We start from the raw sequence: 18195 nt of genomic DNA, 5'->3' as shown, positions 1-18195 counted from the left end.
TTTTAGGGATCACAGCAGCTCAACTAATTGCACTTACTTCAGGGAGGAGAGGCTCAATAGGTGACTCTCTTTAAGAAATTTAAAGACCAGAAGCTTAAATTAATAGAAAATAAATAAGACAGCACACATCTTTGCCAGCACTGCACAATGCTTTAAATGTGTTAATTTTTTTAAAGACTTTTTATTTAAAATACACACAATGACAGATTATAATAGGATTCATGTGATGAACTGAATTTTTTCGTTCTCAAGAAATGAAGAAACGTGTACAATATATTTCACAATTTCAAGATATCCTTTAAAATGGGTTTTCAAGCATCATACTTATCACCAAATTCTAATTATGCCAAATAGCTTTTTGGAGTTCTCAAACAGAAGAAGCTGAAGAGAAAAAAAATTTGCTCCTTGTTACAAAGAGCATGATTTATATACAAACTGTGACAAAGGATTTGGACTCATAAGGTCTAATAAATCATTGTTTATTTATAGAAATGTTTATAACCACTGTCAAGACACAGTAGATGATTGCAAGGAAACAAGCTTGCCATAGAAAAAAAGGGATGCCAAATGTTACATATGCAGGATGTGGATGTCATTTCCCAGCATTACTGTTCCAAGGCCACATCGCATTCTTAATGATGTAAATGGAAAAGAACACCCTGATCTTGTGAGAGTTAACTGTCAAATAACTCCCCTGATAAATTTTTTTCGCCACCTGCGAAAGTCTTTCTTAGGAATAATTCTTCAGTATGTAATAATTGACGAGCTAAGAGATTATGTTCAGATTTTTATTTCAACCTTTTCTGAAAATCTATCAGGTTTACACAATAATGGACTTTATGTAATGTTGTCACAGTACAAGAAAATTAAATATTAAACTGCGACTTTACTATAATATAATCTGCTAAATGTCTAGTTGTCATTACTAGTACACCAGTGTACCAGTGAGTACAGCATTAAAGGTGAAGGTCCCACCTCATGGACATATCATTCATGATAGTAAAAAAAAAACTAAGTTTTTACATATGGCATACATCTGATGGGATAATTTATCGTGATAACAGTTACAAGAAGTAAAGTTTTTTTTTTTTTTTTTGATTAGCAACTACAGAAGATCATATGAGCATTGATGTACATTACTGTACTGTGTAGCTAACCAGAAAGTGCACTGCAGCAGTGAGCAGGTTCAGTGGTTGAACAATGATCACAGGCCATAAACATGAAAGTTAAGGTGCAAGCCCATTATGCTTTTTTTTTTTTTTTCTCTAATAGACTAAATCACAGTTTGTTCAGTTACAGTTAGTAAAAAGTGGTTCTGAAGCGACAAATTGCCATTAACAACTTGATAAAAGTGTGTTATTGAAGTAAGATATTTGAAGATATTTCTGAAAATAAATCTTGTGACATGGGATCTGATTGCTTTATGGTTCAGTTAGTAAATACTGGCACTAAAAACACCAGTGCAGTCGTAGGGTCGTATATGTACAGCTAAATCTCTGCAGATTCCCCAGCCTTTCACAATGACGTCATCATAGAAAAAGGAGGTACATTCCTGGACTTTTGAAGCACTTACTGCCAAACTTCATTAATGTTAGGAATGCATAAAATGCAGAAATGTTGAATATCAGCGACAATAGGAGCATTACAACAGCCAACCCCCTCTTAATTTTTTTTTTCCCATGGATACCATGAAAAACATTGAAAGTTTACCAGCTCTTAGAAGAAGACAACATAATTCTCAGGGATCAGACCAGTTTTCCCCTCGTATGTTGCTTGGAGCCAGCCTGGTTCAACAGAGGGGTACACTACAGGACAAAAACAGAGAAGCAGTCTCTTCATTTGGTCAAAGCCTGAAACTGAATAGAATCACATGTATTTGCTTGAATTGCCTACTTAGGGAAGCAAAAATACAAACAAAGCAATAAAAGATGCTAATAGTCAGCAATGAACGTCTTAAGCAGATTGAGGAAGACTTGGGGGTCAGTCAGACTGCTCTTTAATTTCAGCTGCTTCAGAATATTTTAACAGGCTTTGAAGTAGGTTCACTTTGCTAAGCAACACAGACGGTAAAAACCATGAAAACAATGAGATGTGCCGAAATTAAGAGCAGCAGCTTTAATGGTGAGAAAAGCAAACGAACGAAAAAAAAAAACACAACAACAATTGAACAGTGATTTGCTGAATAAGGCTGAAAATAAATAAATGGCCTGTTAGTGCTGAGAGTAATAAAAGTACTCTGCCTGCTGGTAAATGGTAGGGAGCGTTTGTTGACGTTATTCTATTGGGCTGCTGGCTCTGCTGGCTGTGTTAACAGGGAACAGGCACTGGTTCCTTCCATCACTAGGTTACAGTGACCTGCTTGTACTGGTTACGGGCCAAGTCATATCTTCATGGAAAAAGCAAGAGGCAATAAAATCCTGGGACTGTTTGGTCTTTACCAATGCAAATGGGGGTGTCATGCTAAGAGGAAAAATTTTTTTATGCCTCCACATAACCTGGTTTGCGCAGCAGACTGTGTGTGTACACTGTTTAAACTTCCATTCGCCTGCACAAGGAGGCATGTGTGAACTCCTACAGCTCCAGTAACTGTCAGCTGAGGAGGTGCCAGCTTTGCTCACCATTAGAGAAGTGTGCCCCCTGGGGGAAGCTGAGCTCATGGCTGTGCTCTGCCTCGCAGGAATACATAGCCTTGGCATCCCTGCAAAATCAACAACAACAGGTTTTAGGTGGGAGCAGGATTAATCGGATCAGGCTGTTGAAGAGGGTGTCATGTTTTTACAGCACCTTCCGACTGGACCAGACTGAGGGGAAGAGGCATTTTCAAAAAGAAGTGCTCTGGCGGCAACCCTGCAATAATAATAATAAAAAAACAAACAAACAAACAAAAAATGGAGTCACTGCACTTCATAAATCAGTGGCATCAACTAGGAAAAAAAAAGTTGAGTGAATGATGTCATCCAATGAAAATTCTCGCATGTGATAGGCTGATTTCAGATTTTGATTATTATTGCGCTGGTCTGTGGGTGGTATAGAGAGATATAAAATGCATGATTAGGGGCAGGCATTTCCTAACCGTGCATTCAATAATGTCGTTTGATTGTGGATTTCAGCGTTATTTTTTGAACATATTTTCCTGTATTATGCACTGGTTGCAAATAATCAGTTTTGTGTAAATCGGTGAACAAGACAAGGTGACTTTAAAATAGTGTCACCAGTGTTGGGTTATAGTCCTAATGCATATGCATATGTGTGTGTTATTGTTGCTGCTACTTTTTGCAAGTAGCAGTTAGTGTCTCAAGGGTCTGTCTAACATGCCAAAAACCTAAACTCAAGACCTTTTTTCACACTCTACAGCAGCGGCCCTAAGGTTGCTTATTAGTCAGAATGGAGGTCCCTGGGTCACAATCTGTTGAAAATGCCTGCTCAATAAACTCAGCAATGCTGCCCCAGAGAGAAATTTGAGTTTATCTGACCTTTTCTGACCAAAACAAGTCTATCCACTTTCTCTCGGCCATGCCGGCATTCCTCATTGTTGAGTAGGAGGTGAAAGGCATAGCGGTACAAATCTGGAGGTTTCCTTCCTCTGGGCACGGTAAGCTTCAGCACAGAGCTAATCTGAGATAAACTATATAACAAGGCTGCCCTTGACCCTGTGCACAACAACCTCAGAGTCAGGAGGACAGTGGAGCCTTGGGCAAGCTGGGTGCGTGTCAAACAAGGACACTACTTGAGATACCATGTGACCGGCTTCTCAGACATGACAAGTCAAACAATCTATTTTGTCCCAGGAGTACTAGTGCAGACTGCTGCTGGGTCACATCAACCCCAGAGCAGAGTGTAATTAAAGCCAGCTCTCCCACCACAGAGGAAAAGACATAAATCTAATCTCCGAACACATACTTATGTGATCTTAAAGGCCTCTCAGTGCTCAGTGCTCATAAACAACCAAGAGAGGAGGCTGACGACTCACAGGAGAGAGACAGAGACAGAAACAGAGGCAGAGAGGAAGGGAGGAAGAGGCTCGCACAGGCGTGCATGCATTCATATACACACACATTAGTGAACAAATAAATGCTCATTATGTTTTTCCAGAATCAAGGCAACAGGGCAACAAGGCAAAATTACTTTTTCCAGCATCTGAAATTCAAACCAGCGATTATTTGGTATTTTTGCTTGATGGATAACGAGTGTTTGTGAGCTACTAGAATTATTGTGTTGGTAATTTCTCTGAAAGTTGGCTGATTGATTATGCAGCTAATTGTTTTGTCACTGGGTTTTAGATGAGCGAAAAAGAATCATTTATCCACAAGATAACATTTCATTGATGATATCACGCTGCAATTGACATCATCATTAGCACTAGAAGTGGCATTTTATTATGAGCAAAATCAGTAGCTTTTGAAAATCATTACACTGAGCCTGGCCTCTGGTAGCCATTGCTGACTGAGGTGTCCATTCTGCGGCAAACGACTTGTTTTGGTGGCAGGTCTGGGTGCTCAGTGGGCTTTAAACTCTCTTTGGGCTCTGGTGCTGACAGACTCTGGATGGATCCGGAGCAGCTCCTGTGGCCTTCAGGGGAGAGAAAAACATAAAAATGTCTGTCTGACATAGACACTAAAGTTTAATCCCCTCAAAGTGCACGGACTAACTCAGAAAATTAGATATGTAAAAATAATATTTGAACACAGTTCTTTAAATTATGCACAAATCCAGGAGGCACTGTCAGTCTGTGAAAGCACTGAGTCCTGGAGGAATAACTTATCACAATAAAACTATCCCCTTCATTAATTCGGTCCTGGAAATTGCACTTTCATGATGTTACTTTCCACTTTGTAACTGCAATGGAATCAAAATCAGCGGGCTAATGCGAGGTACAAGTGATTGATTACTTGATGACATCGAACCTTCAGATAGATGCAGAGATTTCAGAGAGGGAGCAGCAGAACGATTCAGCAGCGATGGTCTGAGGTCAGTGCGAATGTGTGGGGCTTTTTTGGGCGCAGGAGACAGCCTGGGTGCTGTACTGACTGAGGACAAGCTGAGAGCGTCCTCTGACTCTCCATCTGTGCGAGCTGCATCCTCCCTGGAGCTTGACTCGGGACTGCTGACCCACGCTGCGCTCTTGGGACCATTGGAGAGCTGGGACGGAGTTCTGTGGAGGTCCAGGAGTGACTTCTCCTTGGCCTGAGCAGAGGAGGCTGTTTTGGAGGATGTATTCTGCTCAGAGGAGTGAGAGGACAGAGACTCCATGCTGCCCATGGGGGTGCTGCTCCGGCTGCTGCTGAAGCTGTCACCTATGCAGGGACCAGAAAAGAGGCACAGAGAGCACTCATTAAAACCTGCTGAGGGAAGTAATTATTCTTCCTTTATGTTTTAAAAACATGTATTTTTCTTTCTTAATCCTGCCTTGGATTTAAAAATTATGATATGAATCTTTCTCAAATTGTGCAGATTCCTCAGAAATGTAAAATATCATGGACAGATCACGCAAATGATAGTTCTATGAGGTGCTGTGCTTATCACTGCTTCGGTACTCACTTTCTGCATCTGCCAGGCAGAGTGTTGGTGTGTAGAGACTGCGAGGCTTCCTGGGCCCTGTGGACAGACAGATGGCCCTGCTCCTGCGTGAACCAGGGCGGCTCTGGGGTTGTGGCAGGGGCACGTTAGGATCCGGAGGCTGGTGGAAGATCTGAAGGTCCAGGCAAGAAGACAAAAAAAAAAACTGAAGCAAGCCGTATTTCAATCTGATTTTGGAAATTTGTTTCCAAGATTTTAAGGCTTGAGATAATCAGTAGACCGGGGGCTACAGGAAATTATGAACACACATCAAACATTTGTCAAAAATATTTTAGACTGAAAGAACTCTCTCTTTGCGCGTGTGCGTGTGTGTGTGCACATGCCTGTGTGTATACTTACCTTCGTGAAGTTCTCAATGAGTATTTCCACCACAATGTTCTGAAACTTGATGTTCATCATGGCGGCCACAGTCTCTTCCTGTGACCGCATCAGGGTGGGCCCAAAGATGACACCCAGGTTGGACACTGTCATCAGGTTGTTCTGGCTCTGTGTGGACACGCTGCAGGTAGAGGACATGGACATTACCTATACAGCCACAATCTTTTTTATTCTCTACCACACATTGACAGCTTTAGAAAAGCTGACAAATGCATTAAGATGCCCACTAACTACAATACCAGTCAGAAGTTTGGACACACTTTCCTATTCATTTGAACGAGAAAGCATGTCCAAACCTTTGACTGGTAGTGTAAATAGACAGTCACTGTAATTTCTATAGTCCTTTATAAGACTGAGCATTTTCAAATCTGTAACTATTTGCATGTAGAAACACGTACGTGACAAGGTGCTTTATTAGTAGCTCCAGCATTTGTTTGTTCCTCTCCGGAAGCTTATGAACTAAGGCATGGACAGCGCACACCCTGTAGTTCTGGTCATCTGACTCTGGGAAATGGCAAATGGATGTAAAGTACAGATACAGATACAGTAGCAGAGGAAATGCCAAGCTGAAGCTTAAAGTAGAATATTTTCTACCTCTACACTAAATATGACATTGATGAATAGGTAATTGTCTGACCTTTGACATTAAATTATAACAAACTGAAGCAAAATTGAAAAATTCAACTTCAAACTGTGATGAGGGAAAAAAAACCCCACATTAAATTGTCATATTAAAGCCAAGAGTCTATTTCTGGAGTTGAAGAGAGAAGCAAATGAGCACAAATTAAACCAACTGAATTTCTCAGTTTAACGTGACACAAGAGCAAAGTGATACAAATGGCATTTTGTCATTTTCTGAAATGGAAGCAGTTGAATTGGTTCAATCTTTGGTCATTTGGATTTTTCCGACAATCAGTGCCTGGATGTACCCCCCCCCAAAAAAAAAAAAGAAAAAAAAAGAAAGAAAAAAAAAAAGCCATTTCACTTTCAAGAACTAAATTTGAAATATACCTCAGTTCAAAGTTGGCTCCTTTATAACTTTTTAAAATGATACTTTCTGCTGCAAATAGTGTTCACCTATTAACATATGTGATCAAAAAAAAAAAAAAAAAAATTCCTACAGATACACATGCTTCAATGGTGATGCACAAATTTAATAATCTAATTTTCATGTATAATAATGGGAAAAAACGAGCAGCTGGGCAAATATTTATCATATCTTATATAGATATATATATCTATACGTTTTCACAACTTACTGACAGCCATGATAAAATCTTTGTGGAGCTTGAAGGTCATTAGGGGCTCTGAGAGACACCTGATGAATGAAAAGAACACATCATTTATTTCCTGACCGACACAGTCTTTTGAATGCGGCCAACTTCCTTTGTGAGTCAGTCACAGTATTGAATGCATGACTAACACTGGGGAGTTTTGAAAGAGACATTATGGAGGTAATGATGACTGCTGGCAGCAAAGGACACACATTTGGTCGGTCGAGCTGACCTGAGGTAATTCTTTAGACCACTGGTGATGGTTTTGTTGTCCCACGTCTCTGGATCCAGGTCCATATCCACAGATGCCTTGGACGCTATTGGAAACACATTTGATTTTTATATTACCGCAAGAATTTAGCCGTAAACCGCCCGAGGAAACCAATACAACCTGCTATGACCTAATAGGCATCTGAAATGAGCACTAAAGATACTGACTGTCTTCTGATGTAAAGACAGTGGAGTGTGGAAGTGTAAATGCACTTCAGAGTACAGTGCACATGCGGCGTCTCACAGAGATGGCGCTCAAGTTTTTGAGAGTTTAATGAACCATTCCGACATTTCCTGTGCAAATGCATGACACAGGATTACCTTGGGTTATCTAATGAGGGAATGACAGATGGCTGTTACTTTGTCACGCCACAAGGAGGACCTCTTTCCTCACTCCACAGGGTCACAGCATGTTTGTTGGCTGAAGCTAAAGCAATATATTCAACCTGAGGTGTTAGTGCAAAATGACCTGTCCGTACACTCGAGATTTAAAAGCCATTAAAAAACAGCAAATGGTCAGTCAGGCATTTAAAAATCGCTGCGTAGGCTCTTTGATTGTTTTACTACATTGCTTGTGAGAATGTTATTAAATGTGCACTGTGCCAAAAAAAAAGAGGATTCAGCACTCGGGTTTGATAGATTCTGTTGATAGTCAATTTGATTATGTGACCAATTACCAGTGTCTATAGAACAAAGTTGCAAGTGACACATACATACATTATGATTGATATCAGAGCTGCTTACAAAACACTGTGGTCATTAGTCTCTGCACTTTGGAGTTGACCCCTCCAATTCTGTACAGCCCCATTGTGTTTATGCCTGCAGGAAAAATTAAAAAGAAAAGGGAAATAAAAGAGATGGAACAAGGATCAAGGATTTTCTCCCTTTAGTTAAATGTCATGCTAACACAATGTGTTGTCATGTCCACGAAAGAAAGAAGCTTATTGTTATTCACAGTCACAGCCGGGCTGCGGTCAGGTCGTCTGACGGATGAAAGCTGAGAGATTTAAGTGCCTCACCTCTCATCTCCACCAGGTCAATGCATTTCCTTACAAAGTTAAATCCCGCCTCATTAAGAAATGCTGTAATACAACAGTAGAATAGGATTGACACGTCAGTTACTGTCTGGGTTAACCATGCATCATGCACAGATAATAAGCTCTCCCAGTGCTTGTGCTCCAACTAATTAGATACAACCCCTGTGCTTGAAGGCTCTGCAATGTCAGCTGAGTGGGTGCATATCGAGTAATTGTGTTAATGAACAGACATAGCTATAGGTAACAGAGTAGGTGTTTCATATGTGTGTGTTTTTTATATATGTTTTATAAGTCAGAGGAAGATGATATCAAACTGATAATGAGAGATGAGGAAAGATACTTACTCTCTTCCTTTTTGCTCAAAATGGCTGGCAGGTTGTAAATCTAGAGAAAGTTTCAAAAATCATTATTAACCCTTTCCCTCAAAATTGAATAATATTCTCCAGAAAGAGGAGAATTATCTCAAGCAGTTCTTCCCCCCAGTGCTCCTGGACCGTTCTATTATTAGCACAAGTGGGTGGTGAGGTCATGGTTTCTTGAGAAAAGCAAAACTGAAGTCACCAGAAGAGGGTGCCAGCGACAAATGAATCAGTTTTGATTGCATATTTTTTTTTAAACAAACAAACCAAAAAAAAAAAAAATTAGGCGCAAAATGAGTATTTTAAAGACAGATAGGCAGAGCTCCTCACCGGCTCTTTGCCATCCATGGCCTCTAACCACAGTCTTCTGTTGGACTCTGACAGTGCCTGCAGTGTCATAATGCCGTGCCTGAAAAAAATTCAGAAAAAAAAGATGGTGTCAGGCTGATCTCATTGCCGTGGGGGGGCTGGACTGACCATGTTTACACTGGCTGGGACGACTATAAAAGGACTAGTGTGACTAAAATAGCCTGTGCGCAAATGCTTGATTTAAAAAAATGTGCCCTGAGTTGGCTTCACATTCCACACCCAATTAAAAGGTACACGTGTTTAGTATTAGAGCGATTAATTCTTTTGCACCCAACATGCATGTACCTGTACCTCTCCCGTGTCATATCCCAGCTCGCTGTGTGCTACAAGCTTGAAATTGATCTAAGCGTTATCTGCTCTTAATTTGCAGACTGACTCAGCGGGCAGTCACATGATGACACAACATTGTCTGATGATCCCAGCAAACAAACACCAACACCCCACCCAGTAGTGATAGTTAGTACTAGCATGGAGCCATGTCAGCTGGCTTGTTACAATTAATGTTTCATTTCAACCGAAATACGTAACCTCATTTTGCCATGCAGATAATTTGGGATTTATTTGACAAGCTTTTCAGATATCCATCCACAATGTCAAGGCCTTTGCTTCCTGTACAGTGGGTGAGAATTGAGAATAAACGTATGACGCTCACAGCACAGCACATCTGTAAAGCCTGGCCTGACTGTGGTCGGGCTATACGAGTAAGAGCATGTTTGTTATAATGAGGATGAACGAATGAGCGCGAAGCTGAGTGGGGCTTGCCCCACATTGTCCTTGTGGTTGGAACAAGCACCTAGGGGCATCACCCTTTATGATAAATGAGTTGTCCTGCAAATAAACTGCAGTTATTCTCCATGCTCAGCAACACCCACAGAGGGTGAACAGTGCCGGCCCTGTTGGCGCAGTGAAACATTAACGCACCATGATGAGCGAAATCTATATTCTCAAGTAAACAATCACAGGAATGAGCTAATATCAGCCTTTATAAATCATGGGTTGGTCAATTCAGCCACTGTTCAGCAGGAAGCCATTATAATGTGTTTGATTTATTCTACGGCCCAATAAACTTTTAATGCAAATCAGTTATGAATATTCCAATGTAGCGGCAAGATTTTAAAATTCTAAAAGAGAGGCAATGGGATCAATTGATTCACATGAATCAACAAATCATGTCAGTAACTGCAGATGAGTAGAAATCATTTGACAATATGTCTGTGTCATTTAGCCTGTGACTAAGCTCTGTCTAATTTTGTTAAGTGGGAAGAAGGGAACAGTATTTCATTAGAAGGTTTGGATTTGAGATCGAGTGAATGATACGATTAGCAGAAGACATGCAGCACATGCAACTGTGCTGGAAGGGCAGCACTGGTCAGTTCACATACCGGACTTTACAGAAAAACTGAAGTGGTCTGAAAAGAGTTCCACGATAGATGTCATTTCTACATTGACACGAACACAGAGAAAAGATGGAATTGGTTCAAAAAATGGGGAAAATATCGAGGCTGCGGACATACAACAATCAAGAGCTTGGTGGAGAGACTTGAGGGACATGCATGACACAAACAGAGCTGAAAACATGTAACACTGGTAAACAGTGGAGTCTTTGAAGATGTTAATCAGACCTGAACAGCTCTTGCATGTTCAAACGCTGTGTATTCCCATGGTTATCTAGGTTAAGTGCCAGAATCAGTTGAGTTCAATAGAACACAAAATGCACGAAAACAAGACATCCTGCATGCACTTCATCAGTCTTACAATATATATTAGTTGTCCCAAAAAAACAAAAACAAACCAACCCTCTTTAACAAAAATTCTACTACTGTTTACATGCTGATGTGACATTTGCTTTGATGGACTTCAGCTTACACAGAAAGTGTGATAGTAATTAATGTAATTTTTCCAGGAGTGGGTGTATTCTGTTGCATATTGTAAAGTAGGTGAGATGGTTCAAACGGAACAAATCACTCCTCACTTGTCTGAACTAGTGATGAAAAACAAGCGGAAGTGGTTAAGAAATCTAGACCTAGCGGTAAAAGCATGAAGTGCCACCTTTTTGTGTATGTTTTCAGTCCACGTTAAGTGAGAAGACATTTTAGGAACACGTTGATGATTCAGACGGTCACAGACCTCTCCACCACTTCGATATCAAAGCAGAAACGCTTGTCAATGGAGTCTGTCTTCCTCCGAATGCAGGACTTGAGCTTGAACATCTCTGGCTGGTTGAGGACAAGACCATTCTAAAAAACAAAAAACAAAAACAAAAACGTTGCATATAATTTAATAAAATAAATATATATATATATATATATATATATATATATATATATATATATATATATATATATATAAAATATATATATATGTATAAAATATATAAAATAATAAAAACACATAATTTTATGAAAAAAAAAAAGCCTTTAACACTTTATTTCCAGTCCAAAAACAGTAATATAATAATTTAATTAGCACATTTGAGAAATCTATGATGATCTGCTACTTATAACTTGATAATTCTACGTACAATAAGTTTTCCAATCATTTAGGAGCATAAATGCGTGGAAATAAAGTGAATCTGCCCAGCTGGCATTCTCTGTTAACAGGTTATTTTCATCGCTTGAGTTCCTGTTTCTTGTTATTTGTAGATTTTGTTTCCTTTGAACCATTTTTGTCCGCCTTGAGTTAACAAGTCTTTTGTTTTCTGTGCCCAATTTGCAGTTCTGTCATCTTGACTTTTTTCCCGTCTTTCTTCCCTCTGGCCTGACACAGTCTTATAAGCCTCGATGGGCTTCTTTGTTTCACCCACAGAGATCAAACTTGCACGCCTTGTTCTCACTCTGTATTATTTGCACGTGCAGCTATTCTGAACTAAACGTAGTTCAGCAGGTTGCGGTGGAAGGAGTTAGGGTACCTGTTTCCCGGCCGACTTGTTTTCAGTGTTGCTCATGGTGAAGGTCTTGCTGCCTTTCTCGTACGTGCAGTAGTGGCGTAACCAAGTGGATCCCAGGGGACCTAGGTCAGAAAGCCAAAATATTTTTCAGGCTTCTGGAGAGACTTCTGAAAATCAATTTGCAATTAAACTGTGATAAATCAAAAGTTGTTTATTGCAGCTGATAAAAATCTACCATTTGTGGTACCCCCCCCCCCCCCTTGTTTGAGAGTACATCAAAGTGAATCTGTAAACAGGATGAATTATGAGCTCTGTGTCAGAGGATCTATTCTGCAGAGGTCTGGGAGAGCTCAAGACATGTTTATGGTGATGGATGCACTTATAAATGAGGTGCGGGGGGCTCGCTGGCTCAGAACCCAGCTTGAAAGACTCACGTTTCTCCTGGACGTACAGGAAGCCTTCCATTGTCCACTGGCCTGGGGGTTTGTAGTCCTGATCTGCAGATCTTATCCTCTTCATCAGCTTCTCCACTTCCTGCTTGGTGCTTACAAAGTTGTTTCGTGTCTGTGTGGAAAATTTTGGATTGTGTCATGATTGCATTAACAGATGAAAAGTTATGTGCACTGCTTTTTTTTTTTCCCCCTGCGATCTCTCATATGAACAATACTCCTGTTTTGTCTCCAAGTAAATTCTAAGACAAAATGTCAAACAGCTCTCCAAGTGCTTTATATTTGTGCTTGAGGAAGAAAAAAAAAAGACATGACATTGTATTTAATCACATTACATTCATTTTGGGAAATGAACTTGAGATGATCCAGTATTAGGACAGAGACTCAGTTGTTGCCTTTTTTAGAGTCAGAAATTTCAGCATGAGGCTGTTTCATATCACCCAGTAAGGAGACAGCGTCACCTTCTCCAGCGTCTATTAGAGCTCTCCTCATCTGAGGACATGGAGAGAGGGCCATAGGGCAGAAATTGCCAGGGCAGTGGCGCTGACATTTTGTTCAGAGTGAAATTTTGTCCCGCAGGCTACAAGTGGTGAGGTCATAATGTTGGAAGGAGGAGGCATGGCAGCAGCTATAGTTTTACATCAACCTCAGACTATTTTTGACACAGCAGCATTAAATGGCCTCCAATGCAACGCTGAAAATATTGATCTTCTGTGCAGCGACGATTGTGATTTAATCACACAGCTATCCATTTGTGAAAACTGCGCTTGTTACTTTGACGCATGATAAACTGCTGAATATGATTATGTGGCCAGGGTGCCTCTGTGTGTGCAATCCTGAGGTGTTGAGACTTACGTTCTGTAGGTTAAACTGGAGCTGCTGTTTGTATGGCTCAAATTCGTGAGCCAGCTCATATCCTTCATGGTAGAATGTAAACAAACCCTGAAGAAAGGCCAGGAGCTGGAGAGGAACAATATTGAAGGGTGCTTTACTCAATTCATGAACAACACAGAGCTTGATTATCAATTCACACATTTTCAAAAGGTATATACATCAACATGAAATTTCAGCACTAAAGATCACACAATTACAATTTTCTACTCATCTGTCATAATTGTATCTGATTCATCCATAGTGACATTTTTTTTTTTAACTATGGATTTGACTATGGCACTGTCATCTAGAAAACATATCATTAGCTTTGTGCTGTCAAAAACAGAACTAGTCACCCTTTTGGAGTAAACTTTAAGCATAAAAATACTGTGCTTCACAGTTTCTATATTAAATGAAGTTGTGAAAAAAGAAAAGTTCCAGAAAGCTGTCCTTGTGTATGGCTGATAGATGTCGATCTTATTTTCTGTATAACACAGAAATATCCTTGACCATTGAGGAAAAAGCTCTGTCAGTGTTGCTGCAGGAAAAAAAAAAAAAACACAAACAAACAAACTGATTCCACCTGTGGTATAGAGGATCTCACACACAACCATTGATATGATTTCTACGATGATGCTTGGTATATGAAATGTTCAAGGATGAGCCATCTTATCTGTGCCCTGATTCATCACAGACAAGGCTGAGCCTTGTCATTTTTTTTCTCAAATCTAGCTGGGCCTGGAGATTTACATTTCTGGCCTTGGTTCTGGGTGAGCTATCGGTGGATGTAAATAAAGGGGAGTAGGGGCTTTTATAACAACTACTCAGCTCCCAGCTCAGGTTTCCAGGCATTTAACACCTAGAGAACTTAATATTTCCTGCTAACATCTCCGCTCTCCAAGTAAGAATAGATTTCATAGATCTATAAGGTGGGGCTTTTATAGCGCCTTTGATTTGCAGTTGCACTTTGTCTAGTTTTATTTGACAACAACAACTTTATTCAATTTTATCCACTAGCTTCCCCAAATGGATTGACTATATTACAGACAAAATGTGATGAATACGACAACTGTGTGGAATATACAAGTGCAGATATTTACCTGGGAGAGGCATATAATTGTGCCTGTCTCAACTCAAGAGAAGATAGGAGACATTTAAAAAGCCACTTCCATCAGCATGAAACAAAAATAGTCTACATAATGTTGACTATGTGCCCGTTAAACTAATCTTTTGAATAAATGCCACATATCTAGCGAAAAAGTCTGAGTCATTACTACATCCTCAACACGGCTTCAACACCGGCTGAGCACAGAAATATGTAAAACTTGGTTTTGTTTTGTTTTTTTCTTTTTTCCAAACTCACTCACTTACCGGCTCAACAAACTCAAATTTCTTCTTTTCTTGCACTTCTTGTATTTTGAAGACGTACTCGAGGGACGCATCATAAAAGATCTGTCTCTCTTTATCAATCTGCGTGTCAGCCTGAGAACGAACAAACAAAACAGGGTTAGCGCCGTGACAAAGGCCGAGGTCAAGCTGGGAGAGCATGCCGTGGTAATGGAGTTAATGCTTACATCGCCACCTGGAGACTGTGTGTGCTCAGACAAGTAAAGAGCACATACTGGCACAAAAACAATGGCTTTGTTTTCAGGAGGCACTCAGCCAACCATAAAAGAGCATGATTCAAAGACCTGTTGGGGATGAGAAAATTTGTTTTGGACTTACCTCCTGCAAATATGCCTCCTTCTTTTTAGACGACAGGTTGAGGTGCCTCTCAAGTGTGGAGTAGTATTTCTCTGTTTCCTTATCGAATTTCTTCTTCCCCTCCTAAAAAGCTCAACAAGACACAGGGCTTGAATATTAACAAAAATATCTTGTGTATTCTTAATGTGTGTGTCTGAGTATATATGGGAGTGAGTGATTGTAATGCCACTAGGTGGAGGTCTAACTACACTCACATGCCATTTGCCTCGTGTCATTTAAGATTCCTGTCAATACATTATTACAGGCCATAAAAATGGCGTATGACCATGTAATGACGAGTTGGCAGTGTGTGTGTGTGTGTGTGTGTGCGTGTGCGTGTGCGTGTGGTCAATAAGGTCTGTGCATTATCTGTTGGGCTTCAGAGAAATATACGCTCTCATTCTCACATTGCCGCTGATGGGGACGTACGTTCAGAACAAAAACTATGACAAACTATGTATATCATCGATAGCGTAATACGCTTGGCACCATCACAGACGGGGCATGCTGTTTGCATTTTCCTCCCCTTCTTACGCTCCACCTGAAAAGACAAGTCAAGCTCAACTGTCAGTCCCAGGATTCAGGTAGCATCTCAGAAGGCTCTGTGGAGGGAACAGGAAATGGGCTTTTCATGCCAGATGCCCATCTATAAAGCATATGGACTAAGAAATTGAAAATTGCACCTTAAAAAAGGGATCAGCTGCATAAGCATTAATCAAACTCCAAAGACCTTGTGCGAGTGAGGGCATTCAAGAGTTCCATCTGCAAGTCTGACCTCCAAACGAAGCTTTGCCCACTTAATGCCCATCTCACTATGCAAACATTCATAAAGTGGCTGGTGTGGAGACAGAATTGGGGAGGATGGGGGGGGTGTGGCTTTGGGGGAAGAGCCACTGTAACCAGATCTTGCTTGTTTGTTTTCATTTCCACAGCCCTGAAATTTAGCAGGTCTAATCTTCTGGCTACTGATATGACCTAGGACAGTGTTCTGCCTCAGCGACCCCCACGGCACTTAAACTCGCTGGAGGAATTTACCACAAAACACTGTAACCCTCGTAAATAACAATTACAAGTACAGCACAAAAATCAATAGATAATTTCATGTAGTAGCATCTTATTTCCATCTTTCTGGTCATGCCTGGCCCAGAGATGATCTTTTCAGTGGTGGGAGGGAAAAAATCATTTGCGCATATACTTCAGAAATAAAGAGAAAATAAACAGGTAGATAAGAAAATAAACATATGATTAAATATAATATTCTGACAGGAAATAGATTTCTCTAAAGGATTGGCTTTTTTTAGGGGGTGGGGTGCTGATTAGAAAACAAAAAGGAGCTGAATGTCTGCTGTGAGCGCTGTTGATGTGACTATTGTGTGAGCAAGCGCACAACGGAAGACACAGGCACATACACACAGGGGATCATATTAAATTAAGAGCTTTAGGTTTAGCTGAGCCCCGCAGTCACAGCAGGAATCTCTCAGCACCGCTGACCAGTGTGAGCATGCCAGAAATCTCACAAAAAAAAAAAAAAATAAAAAAATTCCTCATATCTACGTCTGAACTCACTCTTTCACACTTACAAAGAGTGTGCACTGACTCAGAGCTGCAGAGCCAGCCTGATTAAGTCACACAAAGTGTCCCGCTTTTTTTTTCCCCCTTTCCTTGATCCCGGCACAACATGTACAAACCGATGCTACCGTAATGATACCCCAGCAAAACACCAGGTGTTTGTCGGTTGGTCCATGTGTTGTGTGCATGTTTGTGCAATCAGAGTGGAATATGAGTGATTTAAATTGCAAAGACTCTGCCAGAGAAGGGGGCCACGGTGCAGGCGAAAGGCTTTGAAGACACACATGTGGTGGCAGAGGACACAGATGTGGACAGATATAAACCCTGAAGTGCTTCGGATGAAGCCAAAGCACTTCCCGACACTATGTGGTGCACAAAACACACATGAACTTACCACTTGGGAGATTTCCTCATCTGATTGCTTTGTTCGCTCTCATGAATAAATCAGATGCAGGATGAGAATATTCGGATGCAGATTCTTCTGATGGAGAATTTCTAAGTGGCAAATCTTGTGTTGCCGTTAGGAGAGTTTTCATGCCAGCTATAGTATGAGTGAGTTTACTAATTGCCTGCTATACAACTGCGGAGACAAAAGCTGCTGGCAGCTTTTACTTCTGGTCATCAGGTGGTCTCCATTTGCTGAAGAAAAGATTCTAAGAATAAGCATCAAGAGATAACCAGACACAAGCAGTAGAAGGCAAGTTTTGACACTGGCCCTAATGATCCTCAGGGCCATCATTTTTAAGCCTCGTCACCATGGTAACAGATGTAAGCGGCAAGTTGGCGATTTTGTGTGTGTGTGTGTAGGGGAAAGAACCGCAGATATCACACGCGATCTCACTACATTTTCGTATTTCTGTCCAACATTGTGGAATAATACAAACATCAATGGATAGTAAAGTGACACATGCAGCTTATGTCACCACGTGTTCATTTTAAATGGATTCGCCGAGCAGTGACATGAAAGGGAGTACCTTGCAACCTATCTCTATCAGCTCATTAGAGACATCTAATTGGAGCCGGGGTCCAGGATAGTGATTAAATCTCAATGGCTGCATTATTTTGATGCTCCACCACACACGAGCTGGTTTCGCCTGCACAGGGGAGGCAGAGAGAGAACAGAAGGCTTCAGCTTGTGTTCAGTCACTTTGCTGTGGAGCCAAAAAAACGTGTCCTTCCTTACCTGAAATCCTACTTCCTGAGGAGACATCACAGACAGCGAGACGTTGGGCAATTAACATGAAATAATTACTAACATCTGCTTCTGAGGACTCGAAAAAAAAAAAAAAACCCCAAAAAAACGAATGAACTGACTGATATGTGCGTGTGTGCGTGTTTTCTGAGGCAAACCACAAGCACGAAGCTGAACATTTATCAGTGTTTCCGCTCTATTTGAAACATGATGTAATA

At 40.7% G+C, this 18195-nt stretch overlaps 1 protein-coding gene across 7 annotated transcripts in view; it reads right to left on the bottom strand.

Moving 5' to 3' along the window:
- The window catches only part of arhgap42b (Rho GTPase activating protein 42b), a 60179-nt gene that overhangs the window by 900 nt on the left and 41084 nt on the right, over window positions 1-18195 (bottom strand). For 2 of the 7 annotated variants that reach the window (XM_029518320.1, XM_029518327.1), the window contains 21 exons: window positions 15199-15300; window positions 14845-14955; window positions 13456-13560; window positions 12586-12715; window positions 12173-12273; window positions 11392-11501; window positions 10647-10703; window positions 9226-9304; window positions 8881-8920; window positions 8519-8581; window positions 8244-8318; window positions 7462-7546; window positions 7215-7273; window positions 6354-6459; window positions 5917-6076; window positions 5539-5689; window positions 4905-5306; window positions 4413-4569; window positions 2785-2847; window positions 2619-2698; window positions 1034-1805 (listed from right to left, as the gene is read on the bottom strand). In XM_029518320.1, the coding sequence (XP_029374180.1) occupies window positions 1717-1805; window positions 2619-2698; window positions 2785-2847; window positions 4413-4569; window positions 4905-5306; window positions 5539-5689; window positions 5917-6076; window positions 6354-6459; window positions 7215-7273; window positions 7462-7546; window positions 8244-8318; window positions 8519-8581; window positions 8881-8920; window positions 9226-9304; window positions 10647-10703; window positions 11392-11501; window positions 12173-12273; window positions 12586-12715; window positions 13456-13560; window positions 14845-14955; window positions 15199-15300 (2325 nt within the window). In that variant the 3' untranslated portion in view covers window positions 1034-1716. Of the gene's footprint in view, window positions 1-49; window positions 69-1033; window positions 1806-2618; window positions 2699-2784; window positions 2848-4412; window positions 4570-4904; window positions 5307-5538; window positions 5690-5916; window positions 6077-6353; window positions 6460-7214; window positions 7274-7461; window positions 7547-8243; window positions 8319-8518; window positions 8582-8880; window positions 8921-9225; window positions 9305-10646; window positions 10704-11391; window positions 11502-12172; window positions 12274-12585; window positions 12716-13455; window positions 13561-14844; window positions 14956-15198; window positions 15301-18195 lie in introns of those variants that run through there. The other 5 variants (XM_029518322.1, XM_029518321.1, XM_029518324.1 and 2 more) reach the window with 5 other exon arrangements.

The sequence above is a fragment of the Echeneis naucrates genome, chromosome 13 (assembly GCF_900963305.1).
Source record: "Echeneis naucrates chromosome 13, fEcheNa1.1, whole genome shotgun sequence".
NCBI lineage: Eukaryota > Metazoa > Chordata > Actinopteri > Carangiformes > Echeneidae > Echeneis > Echeneis naucrates.
The sequence above is the reverse complement of the archived record's forward strand: the minus strand, read 5'-3'. Positions and strand labels throughout refer to the sequence as shown.